This window comes from Vanessa cardui, chromosome 21, assembly GCF_905220365.1.
Source record: "Vanessa cardui chromosome 21, ilVanCard2.1, whole genome shotgun sequence".
NCBI lineage: Eukaryota > Metazoa > Arthropoda > Insecta > Lepidoptera > Nymphalidae > Vanessa > Vanessa cardui.
Genome location: NC_061143.1, coordinates 2,679,058 through 2,695,299, shown reverse-complemented (window position 1 = coordinate 2,695,299; position 16,242 = coordinate 2,679,058). Strand labels below are relative to the sequence as shown.

Genomic DNA, 16,242 nt, shown 5'->3' with positions numbered 1-16,242 from the left:
GAGGGTTTGGAACATATTTCACCACGCTGTTCCAATGCGGGTCGGTGGAATGCACGTGTGGCAGAATTTCAATGAAATTAGACACGTGCAGGTTTTCTCACGATGTTTTCTTTCACCGCTGAGCACGAGGTGAATTATACACACAAATTAAGCACATATAGCGGTGCTTGCTTGGGTTTGAACCCGCAATGATCGGTTATGATGCACGCGTTCTAACCACTGGGCCATATCAGCTCTTATATAATCTATATTCCAAGATCAAACTCATCAGATATTTATTTCGTACAAAATATAAATTATTGAAATTGATAAAATGACATAACGATTGTCATTACGTAGGTGAGACCGCCGAATTATTATTTTGTACGTACAGATGTGACGTAACCGATCACTGAATACAGATCTAAAGAGTGACAGAGAAACCAAAAATGGATAATGAACATTATTTTTGGATTATTTGTTTTTGTAAAAAGTGGTCTTACTTATGTTATGGTTCTGTGAGGTTATTATTATTTGACAAATAATCATTTTTAATTGTTATACATATTTTTGAGTATGTGATATAACATATAATATAATTTTTTCAAACCAAATTGGACGACGGTTGGTTCAAAATATACATACATACTTGTTAAATTTTTATTCGAAAATTGTCTGAGTGTACATATATTCAGAATTTTTTAGGTATGTAATATATTTATATATTACATATTCTAACATAACGGCTATATATACTGATATACAGTAGAGTTGACATAGGTAGGTAAATAATTTTAATTGTATGATTTCTTCATGTCTTATTAAAATTTTAGCGATATCATTATCATACACATTCACTATGCTACGCATTTCGTCAAAACATACACAACTATACGAATTTTCGAGATTTACTTACAGTTGTCAGGACAAAGGGAGCCGTCAAAGCCACACTTGGGGGTATCTGGAGGGGGTGTGGTCCTCCCCCCCGCCCAGTGGATGGGACGGTTTTCAACGAATTGAAGAGACGAGTTCGCTGCTACGTACGTCGCAACTACCTGAAAGAAATGTTTTATTAAATTCAGTGATTTAAAGAGTCTAGACGAAACAAAATACACCCATTAAAGATTTAGATACAATAGGCATTATGTCTCGTTGATATGACCTATAGAATCAATCTTATATAAGTAGAATTATGTTTGTTTTTGTTTGTCTTACGTTCTCATTATGTGCGGTTATTTAGTTGGAACTTTTTACCTTAGCAGTTCAATTCCGTAAGATCTTAAGTCGTGTCGAAATCTTATCAAGCGAAAATCATAATTCGTTTTGATATATTTATCCTATAAACCTTATGTATAAATAGACGATTTTTATTCCAGTAATTATGGAATTATGGCTGCAAATAAAAAATCGGTTATAGTCTCATTTTGAAGAGCTCTAGACGTTGATCTGCAGAAATTGAAAATAATTCTTGATTGAAATTAACTAAATTGTTAACATTAAACAAAGCTTTAATATTAGAGAACGAAAAAAAGTTTCTGGCCGGTAAGAGCAGGCTGTATACGAAAAAAACATACAACATACGTTAGATCACGTTGAGATATTATTCCTATATATAATATTACTGACATCAGAAGTTGAAATAAAGGTAGTTCAACAACAATAACAGCATGTAAATTTCCCATTGCTGGTTTAAGGACCCCTCTGGCTTTGTGGAGAAGCTTTGGAACATATTTTACCTCGCTGTTCCAATGCGGGTTGGTGGAATACACATGTAGCAGAATTTCTATGAAATTAAACACATGCTGGTTTCCTCACGATGTTTCCTTCACCGCTGAGCACGAGATGAATTATAAACACAAATTAGGCATATGAATATTCAGTGGTGCTTGCCTGGGTTTGAACCCGCAATCATTGGCGAAGATGCGCGTTCTAACCACTGGGCCATCTCAGCAGGATTCACTGAGTTTTAATTTGCTTTATACGTCATCAACACACACATACAAAACTGTTAAGAAAAATATCGTGAGAAATCCTGCATGTGTCAGGTGAAAAATATAATGTCACCAATAACAAGCCCTCACTTGAATATGAACTCATTTTTCAAAAAGCTCTAAATCTTTCCTTTGGCAATTTAAATGTATCACAATTAAATAAAATCATATATTATATACTAGTTGTCGCCCGCGGCTTCGCTTGTTTTAGGGGTTGGTTGTCATATATCAGGCGAAAAAGTAGCCTACGTCCTTTCTCGGAGTTCAAGTTTGCTTCACACTAAATTTCATCAAGTTCGGTTCAGTAAATTGGTCGTGGGAGAGCGACTGACAAACAGAGTTACTTTCACATTTATAATATTATTGTAGCAACTCTTGTATCTATATACAAACCATAATAAGCTCTACCGATTTATAGTTGAGTGACTGTGGTCTCCTAGCCTACAAGCCTTAATACTCTTTATATTTAAGCTGAAGCTACACATGCGCAAAGAAAACGAATGTCATATGTAATATTACTTTTACTAAAAATAAGCTTAGTTAATATTATTCACTTTCTAGGTAATTTATTTCAGAGTCAATTAAAATCACTGTATATATTATATATAGAGTAAAAATATGAATAATATTAATTAAAAATACTTAAGGCCATTATGACAGTATTTTGACAGTATAGTGCTATCTCTTTTTATTACTTATAAGCTTCTATTGGTTATATATTCTTTACCAACGATTTCTCTTCGATTGTTTAGATCAACATCTAACCGAGACATACGAGTAAGTCTTTCAAAAATTCATCTAAGTTAAAATAAGTCAATTCACCAACTTCATTAAATTCCTATCACCGAAATACACAAAATAAAGACTAAACTATAGATAGGTATATTATTTACGTAGCGCAGGTGTAAACCACGCATAATACAACAAACGTAATCCCTATATACTGTCATGTGTTTAAATCGTTCTTTGAATGGACCGTCCGTTGTGTGGGGGATGTTTTAGTAAATTAGTTTTACCGTTCTCACAAAAGTACTTGTTATCAGTGAAGGCTCACGTTTATATCATAATCCATATTTATTTATTTATATAAAAACTAATAACAAATAAGAAAAAATAAGCAGGTATACATATTTTTTGCGAATAATAATATATTTTTTTTAAATATTTTAGATAAATATTATAATACGTGTATTTATAGATATGATAATTTAACACATGTGGCCGAACGCATGCAGGTTTCCTCATGATGTTTTCCTTCACCACCGAGCATGAGACAAATTATAAACGCAAATTAAGCACATGAAAATCTTGTACTTGCCACGGCCTCAACCTGAAATCATCGGTTAAGTTGTACGCGTTCTAATATAGATTCTATTTATATGCTCTTATATAACATACTAAATTAACAAAGATCTTATCACTATCTTTGTTTAAAATACCAATATCACAAATACATTTAAGAAGACGTATTTAATATTCGTTACTTCTACGCGATACAACTACGCGTTACAGTTACGCATTATGTGCTACGGCTACGCGATACGATAACGCGTTATGGTTATTGCTTACGTTATAATTATAATATAAATATAATGCGTAATATCCGTATTGGGATAACTTACCTACCCACTCACCAGTTATTCTACCCCCAAATAACAGTACTCAGTATTGTTGGGTTCCGGTTTGAATTGTGAGTGAGTGGTGTAACTAGAGTCACAAGGGACATAACAAGTTCCCAAGGTTGGTGGCGCATTGACGATGTAAGGAATAGTCAATATTTCTCACAGCGTCATTGTCTATGGGTGATGGTGACCACTTACCATCAGGTGGCCCATATGCTAGTCCGCCAACCTATACCATAAAAAAGATACCCAGTCCTCTTATCAGTGTTAATTCTGCTACATATAAAGTTAACATGTATGTTCCTTAATTTTAAATTAAATATATATTTAGTTTCAGTCGATAATTTATAGCATAAAATCAAAGTTGCCTTTGCTGTGAGTTATTTAACATTATTATTATTAATAATATTATTAATAAAATAATACATATGTTATATTTTAAATAACAGACACATTCAAATGAATTAATGAAGCTTTGGAATAATTTTAAGTCGATGAAATAATATTGTTATTAAAATACCGCGTGGAATAAAAAAGAATCAAAAATGAGTTATATCTAATATTATATAAATCCGTATATAACAGAAAGAGAGAGATGTAAAAGGGATGAAAAGTTTTTTCAATATAATGCAGCATAAGGCTTTGCTCTGTAAGCTGAGATGACCCAGGGGTTAGAACGCGTGCATCTTAAGCGATGATTTCGGCATCAAACCCAGGCAAGAACCACTCTATATATATGTGCTTAATTTGTGTTTATAATTCATCTCGTGCTCATCGGTGAAGGAAAACATCTTGAGGAAAGCATGTGTGTAATTTCATCGAAATTCTGCCACATGAGCTTTCAACCAACCCGCATTGGAACAGAAATGTTCCAAACTCTCTTCTTAATGGAAGAGGAGGCCTTATCCCAGCAGTGGGAAATTTACAGGCTGTTTTACTTTACTTATAAGGCTTTGTTCATACGTAACAATTACTGCTAGTTCACTCTTATATATGATTTAACATATTTTTATGCAATAAAAGCTTTACCTAATGTTGAATGTCAAACGACTTTTTATGTCGTTAATAAAATAAAGACAGTATTTGTAACACGATATCGATTGGTCTCAAATATCCATCGGAAGCATTTATATTACTTAGAATAAATAATAATTATGCAGACTAGGTAATAAAAGTCGTAAATTACACGCTATTAAATATATCAAGTGTTTAATAGTAATTTTATTTAGTAATTTATTTTGTATTAAATTCGAAATGGCATAGAGTGAAAAGGATTCAATTTCAAATCCTCTCGACCTTAGAAAACATTTGAAGAAATCACTATAAAGTCTTCCTCACGCTTTTTGGAGTATCGTAGTGGAATAATCTTCAAAGGTCAGAACAATTGGAAGTTGTTTGCATTACAAAAGATTATATGTCACATTCGACTAAATTAATTCACCCTCACAATATCATTAAACATAGGATATCTTTTGAAACACTGGCTAGCTCAACCAAAACTATTACTGTTAATTAAAGCATAACTAATGATCGAATGGCTGTATAGTCGTTTTATAAAATCAGTTGAGAATTGTTTGATTCGAACTCATTAGTATTACACATTTGTCTTGTAGTACATATGTAATTCCATTATTTACTCAGTTGTACGACATCCAGGTGATCCAATTAAAATCTAGTCTTAGCTCAGCATGTAGGTCAAAGGGTAGAGTAATTAATTTAAGTTCTACTTAAGGTCTGCCAGACATCGTGATCGCCTCTTGATCAATGTAGGTTATTGACCTTTTAAATCAGGATTCAAAGACATGAGGTGTAATAAATAATTTCATATATAGTCTATGAATTGGTAATTTCATGAGTGCTTTTTAAGTCTGTCAATGTTCTATCCACATTGAAATTATGGAGAGTTTTCATCATATACTTGTAAGGCTTGATGAGTTTGGTGTATTAAGTGAAATTCTTGACTACTAAAATATCTGTGATGGGTACTGATACGGATTGGAGAGGTTATACTATTAAGACGCATCATCGGTCTATTCCAAACTGTGTTTATTGACATAGACATCCCTTGAAAGAGTGTTACAAGACTCCATTTCTTCGTATATAGAAATATTGCACACTTTTAATCATAGTCCAAAGTATTTAAAATTGAAAAAAAATGCTTTCATCCACGTTGAAAGTATTGATTGAAATGTTAGGAAAAAAAATTTTGCACGATGCGATCTTCTTTAACCGATATCAAAAAATTTGAACAGTATGTTTTTTCATGCATCCATTGCTTAAAAACTGCTGAACCTATATTGATGGTTTAAACTTGACTGAAAATGTAGGAGTACGGGCTAATTACCAGATGAAAACTAGTCACCACCTCATACAGACACAGATGCTTTAATTAACCATTCCTGGCATTACCAATGCGGCCCTAAGTTTTGAAAGTAAGATGTTATGACCCTTGTGCCTTTAGCTACACTAACTTCAAGTCAGAATACAATTTTACTAAGTATTAGTGTTTGTAGGATTTATATGACCTCTTTTTTTGTCCCTTTTCACGCTTCCCCCACGAGATGGAAGGTGGGGGGGGGGGGGGTCAGAGTGGGACTCACCGGTTTCCTGTTACGCATGCTACCGTGAGTATTTATATGACCTACCTTGACAGCTCCTACTACCTTGACAGGTAATGATATCAGTACGTTACTTTGTAATGCACGTTCTTTTAATTAATTTCGATAAATTATCCCACGTTTTTTAACATTGCCAAAAATATAATATTAAGGAAGTAATCAATTTATTTATAGCACATACAATTAAACAATAACAAAATTATATTTTCTTGCGTTCACTGTAATAAAGATTAAATCTTATCAAGGGCAAAATGTAAATATAAACTTGAATTATAATATTTTGTACATTTTAGTGCGATACTGATCAATGAGTGTTTTTAAGGTATTGTTAATTAATTTACGCTGTCTCATAATTACATGTGAGAAGCCGGAACGATATACGATTTATAAATATTAACTCACATATACATCCCATACTATATATTAATATACATATAAATCATAATATACATAAAAGTATAACATCTCGCCTTATTGCATCCACTGATGACAGCAGAGCCGTTTAATTTCAATCATTCAACGGCGAAATGCTATCAAGATTTGTACATAACTGTTAATAATTCTTATGTAAATATAAACATAAGAATTAACAACATTAAATGCTTAAATATATATATACAAATATGAACTTAAAACTAGTTACTGTATAAATCTTGACCGCGTGGAATGGTGGCAAGAATGCTAGCAGCATTTCCCCGTTGAATCGCAATTCCGATCCTATGTATGTAAATATAAATAAATGACATACAGCTGATCGCAGTAAGCTCTCTTACTACGATCAGCTGTATGTATATGTAAGGGACCCTGTAAGAGTCATCGCATACATTTGAAATTATAAGCCAATATTTTAATTTAATTTAGCTAGTACAGCATTGCGATACAAAACGAAATCAAAAATGTGAATATAACATGTAAAAAAAGGCACGGGCATCTGCGAGCCTGTGGATGTTGTATTTTAAATTAAAAAAAAAAAAAAAAAAAACGAAATCAAAAGATTTTTGGTAAACGCAATAAATCACTGTATATTCAGCACTCGACGAGTTCGGTTATTTGAGCACTCTCCGGAGTTACCATCCTTTAACTAGCATTATTCAGCATTTCTTCTCAGCTTAGCTTGTTGTAGGAATCAACCCCTACAGCCCTCTGTGGGTTGGGCGATATTTTCTTCTGACAAAATTTCTTTTGAAAAAAAAGATGGACTTACATGTTTGAACCCCCAATATTCGTTTAAGATGTTTTTACCACTGATCCAAATCAACTCATTATACATCACGTTTTATTATCACATACATTTGAAATATATTCTCCGATTTAAATGAAAACTAATATTATAAATGCGAAAGTAACTCTGTTTGTCTGTCTTGCTTTCACGCCAAAACTACTAGACCAATTTAAATGAAATTTGATATACAAATAGTCTAGAGCGCAAAAAGGGACAGACTACTTTTCTGAAAAGAAAGAGGTAAAACCTCTTTGTATATCAATCATCAACGTAATATTTTAAGTTAATTTGTGAATATATTCTACGCGAGCAAAGACGAGGGTAACAACTAGTCTTATATATTTTTCATAAAGTACAAATGAATGTCAATGAATCGTCCAACCATATCGTTAAAAAAACCATTTCAATGAAATCCGCTGTCACACTTTTACTGCTGGTTAATTAGTATAACCAATAAAATAAATCAGTATTATTTTGATTTGTTTAAGTTAATTATTGCTTTTTAGAATTTATAACTTAAATAAGTCAATAAAATTTATATAAGTCATAAAATAAAAATTAAATTTGATCGTAAAGTAAGGGCATTGTGTGTTTCAATAACTGTATACGACGATTTCTGACACGTTGTTAACCTATATTAACGTTATAAATGTAAAAGTAACTATGTCTGTCTGTCTGTAACTCTTTCATGAGCAAATCGATGAACTGATTTTGATGAAATTTAGTATGCAGCAAACTTGAACTCCAAGAAAGAACATATTTTGCCTGACACATGACAGAAGCCGCGGGCGATTACGATTTTTAATATAAATAAAACAACAAATCATTACCGGTGGTACTTTATAGACCCGTTTAAGGAACCACCTATTACTAATTCTACCATCAAACTTCAACACTTTGTATTGTTACTTTCCCGCTTAAATATACGTTTTCTCGTAGTTCTCATTTCGTATCTTGTGTCTTTCAAATAATTATATATAATGGCTTTTCACATGTATAGTTTTTTGTCTTTGTTAATGAAGAATGGTCACTTGCCCCACAAAGAAGTAGCGCCGTGAGAGATTTTAATCACTATTTACATGGCCAATCCCCTGCCAACCTAGGTAGCTAAGATTTGATGTCCCTCGTGTCTGTTACCCGGGCTCGCCCACCCTTTAAATTGAAACAATATAACTAAGGATTGATGCATGGATATTGTATAAGTTAATTCAAGGACAAGCAATTCACGCCTAACGCCTGCAGTCAAATATAAAGTAAATGAAACAGCGAAGTTATCTTGTAATGATATTATATACAAACACCTTTTCCAAAACCTTCTACATTGCATAAAGTAAAGTAACAGCCTGTAACTTTCCCACTGCTGGGTTAAGGCCTCCTCTCCTACTAAGAATTTCGATGAAATTAGACATATGCAGGTTTCCTCACGATGTTTTTCTTCACCGCCGAGCAGGAGATGCATTAAAAACACAATTAAGCACATATATATAGTGGTGCTTATCTGGGTTTCAACCCGGAGTTATCGTTTAAGATGCACGAGTTTTTAACACTGCTCCATCTACTAGTAGCATGGTACTAGTGATGTATATATTTTTTTTTGTTTAAAAAGGCCGTATGTTTATTACATTAGGTTCAAATTGTAAGCAGCAAAGCATTCGCGACTTATGGCTTATTAATATTGACAAGATATAAATCAAAATATTCTTTATTATATTGGTTGAGTATAATTTTGATTGAGGAATATTTTTGTTATTAAATTGCATATACTAAAAACATAAGAATCTCTTAAGAAGTTACATTACAAAACTTTTTAATGTAAATTTAAAAGACATGAGTTTATGATTATTTCATCCTAATATTATTTGTAAAATGGCAAAAGATTTTTTCATTGCATGAGAATTTAAACTGTATTTCTAATAATAATGGGTTGATTTTCCAATATCATAGTAATTAATTTTTAAGCCAAAGTTATAAGTCTTTAGATGGAATCTCAAGCCGCTGAAAACAACTTGAAAAAACAAAAACGACAATGGTATTGTTTCAGTTTTTGTTTTAATTAAAACGTAATATCCGTCTTTTTGTTTCAACCCATCTGCTTCGTGTTGTTGTGACTTGTTCCAATTCGAAATTTAAATATATATATATTTTTTTTAAATGTTATGACAATAGCACCTACGTGTTTTGTGTTGATTTGAATGATTTTTTTTTTACTTGAAATGAAATAAAATTTGTCAAAGATAAGGAGATTCGTTGCTTGTATATCATAAAGTATTTTGACTTATATGTAATTTATTTAATCTCTTTAATTATAAATATAAAATATTCTCAGTTTTTCCATCATTATTTTTATAACTAGGGCTGGTACTAGAGGACTTCTTGCTCCTATAAGCAAAGGTCACATTTGATTAACGCGTTAAGAAAGATATAAAAACACTATAAGCACTTAAGAATCACTAAGAATAAAAAAGAAACAAAATATTATTAAAAGGTTTTAGTATACAGTGTCGTGCTCTTTGCGACAGATTTTATTAAAAGGGAAAAAAATTAAAGCCAAATGGATCACTTTTCTTGAGATAATAGAGCACTTTAACCTTGTACCACTAAGAAGTGGTTTGATCCAAATCATTTATTTCATAACAAAAACCTACGAAGTCATTACGTCTCGAGACAAACTTGAAAGAAAGCAATTTGTACCATCTCATGTTTCTATTATATTTCGATCAGTAAATATTATTCAAGGAATAGTTCATTGAACTAGAAATATAGTGTCAAAGAAAAAGGACGTATGTTTATTACATTAGGTTTCAAATTGTAAGCTTCGAAAAATTCGCGACTTATGACTTATTAATATTTACAAGAACGAAATCAAAATATTCTTTATTCAACAGCCTTACTGCTAAACAAAATGTAAAGTTATCAACATTTTGGGAAGCAAGCAAGAACCGCTAATAAACTCAATATATATTTTATTATTTTTTCATCACCTCATATCAAGGCGGCTATCATGATATGGGCATGTAATGCGGAGGAATGAGGAACATATTGTGAGGAAGGCCTTGAGCATGGATGTGGATGGCTATAGAGGTAGAGGACGACCAAGGAAACGATGGATGGATTGTGTGAAAGACGATATGGTTAGAAATAAAGTTACTTGTAAGATGACGTCTGATAGAGAAAGTATGGAAGAAAAAGACATGCTGCGCTGATCCCAAATAAAATTGGGGTAAGGGCAGGAGGATGATGATGATGATGATCTCATCACCTCATTGCATTAATATGTTAAAATGATAATCATACATCATATCTGAGCATGAATACATTAAAGATGGATTGTGTTGTTTTTTATTAAACAGATGGGCAAATGGTCATGGTATTTGGTCACCACTGACCATAAACATTGCTAATGTAAGACATATTAACCATCCTTTGCATGACTAATATGTCACTAAATTTCAGAACTGACATAGTAAATCCCTTCCGCTTGTGCTCCAAAATAATAATTCAATTATCAGTTTCATTCATCAACATATGACTAATTAAAGTTTTTATCATAAAGTTTTGATTTTCATACAAAATTGTTAAATAAGTATATGTACGATTACGTCGAGTGTATTGTTTGTCTACACTAATATGATAAATGCGATTGTTTGTTTTTATGGTATAGGTTGGCGGACGAGCATGTAGGCCACCTGATGGTAATTGGTCACCATCACCAATAGACAATGACGTTGTAAGAAATATTAACTATTTCTTACATCGTCAATGTGCCACCAACCTTGGGAACTAAGATGTTATGTCCCTTGTGCCTGTTACATTGGCTCAATCACCCTTCAAACCGGAATACAAGAATACTGAGTACCGTTATGTGTCGGTAGAATAACTGATAACTAGGTGTACCTACCCAGACGGGCTTGCACAAAGCCCTACCTCCAAGTAATGTATGATGACTGTAACTTTGTTAGCACTTCTCTCTTAAACTGCTGAACGGATTTGGATGAAATTTGGTCTTTAGATAGTTTGTATCTCGGTGAAGGACACAGGCTACTTTTAATTTACCCTCCGTAAAGATAAAAATGTCGCGCGGGTAAAGTTGCAAATTCAGCTAGTATGAAATAAAATCTACTGTGTCCATCTTGCCGATTCATTTCAGTGGAATCCACATTCCAACCCAGTTGTAGATTTAATCTGTTTAAAAATTTACAAAATTGCTTGTCAACGTCTCTTCAGGAAAGATTTAATTTAAAATACTTTTGAATAAATGTATATACTTTTCTTCACAGATTGTTGGCTACCCGACAAATACGGCTTAGGATTTGAATTTCTTTCTAAATAGTTTTAGTTGAATATACAATATGAAAACAAAAAATATATTTAATTCAATCTTTACTTTCAGCATATTTCTTATTATTATGTTTATTGATTTTCAAACACAGCTTAAGATTTTGTTACGAAGACATATAAACGTGTAAGTTTTATATAAAACTTTTATTACGTTTAAAAGATTAATTTATACTATTTTATTTATTTTAGAGCCTAACAGTTATACGATACCTAAATAAAAACATCACTTAAAAATTACACTATATAAATATTATAAATTACACATACCAATAAAATTTTCGTAGACATATTTAACTAAGAAATAAAATCGAAAACAAAAGTATATATTACGGATTTAATTCAGACTAACAAAAATATCGAATGTCACAGTAAAAAATATCGTGCATTCATAAACGATTATATAAATTACATATAATAACATTTTACTGTTCAATTATCTACTATAACCTGTGAGTAACTACTGAGTTTCTCTCTAGCTTTTCGCAGTGGTTTCTACTTTCGAACCGGTGATAACTTAACTTTATATAGTTATGTAAAATGAAATATATTTTTTTGTCTTATCAAAGTCCCAGCCGTGAATAATATTTTTTTTTTGACGAGCATGTGGGCCACTTGATGGAAAGTGGTCACCCATAGACAATGATGCTGTAAGAAATATTAAAGTAAAGTAAAAAGTAAAGTAACAGCCTGTAAATTTCCCACTGCTGAGATAAGGCCTCCTCTTCCATTAAGGAGAGGGTTTGGAACGTATTCCACCACGCTGTTCCAATGCGGGTTGGTGGAATGCACATGTGGCAGAATTTCGATGAAATTAGACATATGCAGGTTTCCTCACGATGTTTTCCTTCACCGCCGAGCATGAGATGAATTATAAACACAATTAAGCACATATATATAGTGGTGCTTGCCTGGGTTTGAACCCGCAATCATCGGTTAAGATGCACGCGTTCTAACCACTGGGCCATCTCAGCATCAAGAAATAGTAACTTTTCCTTACATCGTCAATGTGCCACCAACTTTGAGAACTAAGATGTTATGTCCCTTGTGCCTGTAATTACACTGGTTCACTCACCCTTCAAACCGGAACACAACAATACTGAGTACTGTTATTTGGCGGTAGAGTAACTGATGAGTGGGTGGTACCTACCCAGACGGGCTTGCACAAAGCCCTACCACCAAGTAAATTTATACAGGCTCAACTGTAATAAAATGAAACTCTTAAGAGCATTGTTGGCATTGTCTAATGCGGTTTAGTTATGACTAGGAAGCGATGCCAGGGCGATGCCACGAGTGGCTGCGTCGTGGTTTCGATACAAACATATACACAACACTGCGGTACATCGCCAGTGTGGTTGGAACGCAGAGGGATCATGTACTCCGAGCTTGTATCGAATTTTATGAGACACTATATATATTCTATATCAAATAATATAAAAACTATGAGAAAACAATAGCGAAAATTCTCATGGTATTCGATAGGTATATAAATTTGTATAATATAAAAAAATCTGACTTAAATTTTAATGCTGTCTGTTAATAAATATACACACAATAGTCAAAAGCAATATGTCTGTGAAACACAACTAGAAATAATAAACATTATCAGCTACATATCAATTCTAGTAGTAAAATAGTAATTAACAAAAACAGACATAATATGTTTGTATATATCATCATCATAAAATAGTATAAAACAAAGTCGCTTACCGCTGTCTGTTCCTTAGATCTTTAAAATTACCCAACGGATTTTGATGCGGGTTTTTAATAGATAGAGTGATTCGAGAGGAAGATTTAAATATATAATACATGGACAATATAGTAAAGTAACACTGATAATTTTAGAGGTTTCTAATGTGATGTGAAATTCTGTAGGATATTTAGTATGAACATTGTATCCGTACGAGGCCGGGGCGGTGCTCTGGTATCTATTAAAACTTACCCAAATAGCCTATCGCTAACTTTATATATATTTCACCCTCATAATTATATAACAGTCGAAATCTCTACAGAGGAATTTCAAACTAACGATACCACTTACTGATAACATTCAGAACATAATGAATCCACCGGACTGAAACCGATCATTGTAAAATTAGTTTAATGAAGATAAGAGAATAACCCAATCGTAGATTATTATACAATGAAAATAAATATAAAACATGAAACTAGTAAGCGGACACTCGGTGCTAAAAGGAGTAATAAAATTATTTTATACTTTAGAAGTCAAGATGGCCCAGTTAGCTCCTACAGGAATGACATGATCACTAGGTGACCAAACTCCTTAAACAAAAAAGAATAAAAAAAAAAGATGGCCCAGTGGTTTAACCGATGACTCAGGGTTCAAACCCAGGCAAGCACCACTGAATATTCATGTGCTTAATTTTGTGTTTATAATTTATCTCGTGCTCGGCGGTGAAGGAACACATTGTGAGTAAACCTGCATGTATCTATTTTCGTGGAAATTCTGCCACATGTGTATTCCACCAATCCACATTGGAAAAGCGTGGTGGAACAGCATGTTCCAAACCTTCTCTTTTTCTTTTCAAACTCTTCACTTTTTCTCTAGTATAATATGCTGTATACGCATACATATAAAACTTCCTTTTGAATGACTCTGCTGATTTATGAAAACTGAAATTAAATCCGTAGTTTAAAAATATGACATTCAAACTACAAGCGTTAAACATACCACATTTTTGTCTGTTAAAAATATAAATACAGGCAACAAATAAAACCTTTTTGCATCAAAAACTTTTTGCTAAAATTCGACCTTGAAACTGTATTCTATCGTGTCAAAGAAGTCTTACATCTTTCACTGGAAATAAAAGTGTATTACGTAGGGTGTTTTATTGAATACGACCTAGACGTATATGAACGTGAGGTACATAAGCATCTCATAAAGGCTGTGTATAATAATAGATCTTACAATACTTACATTCACATTGGAAATGCATCCATTCTAAGCACGCGTTGTATTGATCATATTGTCATGACCGTCGTATAATCTAGCTACTTCACTATCATACTTTTAATCTAACATTAAAGACTTTAGTAATATTCTTTCGTTGTAGGTAGGTTGATGGGCAATTTGGCTGATGGTAAGTGGTCACCACTCGTAAATATTAGCTAATAGCCGAAACATAATTCCTTACATCGCCAATGCCCCCAATATGTATTACTTTTAGCTCAGACATCTCTTATACCAGAACACAACAATTACTGCTTGGTCGGCCCTAAGTCTATCGTAACAAAAATAGACAATATGTGTTCCAAGTTTAAAATTCGAATTAATTATTCGAATTTAAAAGTCGCGTTCTTAAAAAAATGTGTCGTTATTTAATGTGCTTTATCTTTCTCTTGTCGTATCAGACTACCAAAATTAGAGATTAAGAAATGTAGTTGAATCTAATCTAATAGCGTTTGGTTTACAAGTTTTGAATCTGTTGATAATATATTCGGGTGTAAACGGGTGCTAGCTAGTGGTTAATTATATTGTTCAATGTTCAAATAATAAGTCGTTTTAAACGAACTTTAAAACGTTTTTCAATATTATGTGAATTATCTTGATTACTAAATTATAAGTTTACATACACTGATGTCCTTGCTTCAAATCCTGGGATAGCCGCCTAAAAGTTACTAGACATTTCTGCCATGAATTAAGCAGGTTGAATGAATGATAAAAAATCAAGGAAGTGTCACTTGTCACAATGTATTGGTTCTATACCATTTAATACATCCTAATTTGGTAAAGAAATTTATTTAATAAAATAAAGAATCACATCCATCCATTTATCTTGAAAATATTCCACAGATTTTTGGGAAGTGTAAAAGAAAAGGGGTTTCGAAAACAATCGTTTTTACGGATCTGATTTAAAAAATGACCTACAGGATGTGACTCGTGATTAATGGTTGAAATTATATTTGAAAATGCAGCTACGAAGAATGCGACCGATGATTAATAGTTGAAATGAAATGAAAAATATGTACAGTAATAACTGGTAGAATCACACAAAACGTTTACAGAATTTGTCATGATATATCGTCGACAATTGGGTCATGATATAATCATATAAGAAACATCGTCCTAAGAGTAATATATCTTTTGTTGAGACAAATTATCTCATATAAGAGGATTATTATTGTGAACCGAGTTACAACGAGCTCCCGCTCGCAGTCTATTTACAAATTATAATTTCATAATTTAATTAAATTCGTAAATTATAATGAATTTAATTATAAACATACGGGTAAGATGGCCTAGGGTTTAAATGGCATGTGACACCATGATTACGAGTTCAAGCCTACAACCACATAATTTTGACTGAATTTCCATATACTTAATTTGTGTTTATAATAATTCATTTCGAATTTGGTGATGACGAAAAATATCGTAGAAGATCTGTATGTGGAATTTCAATGAAATTCCTTTCCTATGTACATATGTGCATCAACCAATCAGAAAGAGCAATGTT

General features: G+C 32.5%; 1 protein-coding gene across 2 annotated transcripts in view; it reads right to left on the bottom strand.

Moving 5' to 3' along the window:
• Positions 1–16,242, bottom strand: part of LOC124538722 (atrial natriuretic peptide receptor 1) — a 355,202-nt gene that overhangs the window by 30,515 nt on the left and 308,445 nt on the right. For both annotated transcript variants that reach the window (XM_047115881.1, XM_047115880.1), the window contains one exon: positions 896–1,034. In XM_047115881.1, the coding sequence (XP_046971837.1) occupies positions 896–1,034 (139 nt within the window). The remainder of the gene's footprint in view (positions 1–895; positions 1,035–16,242) is intronic.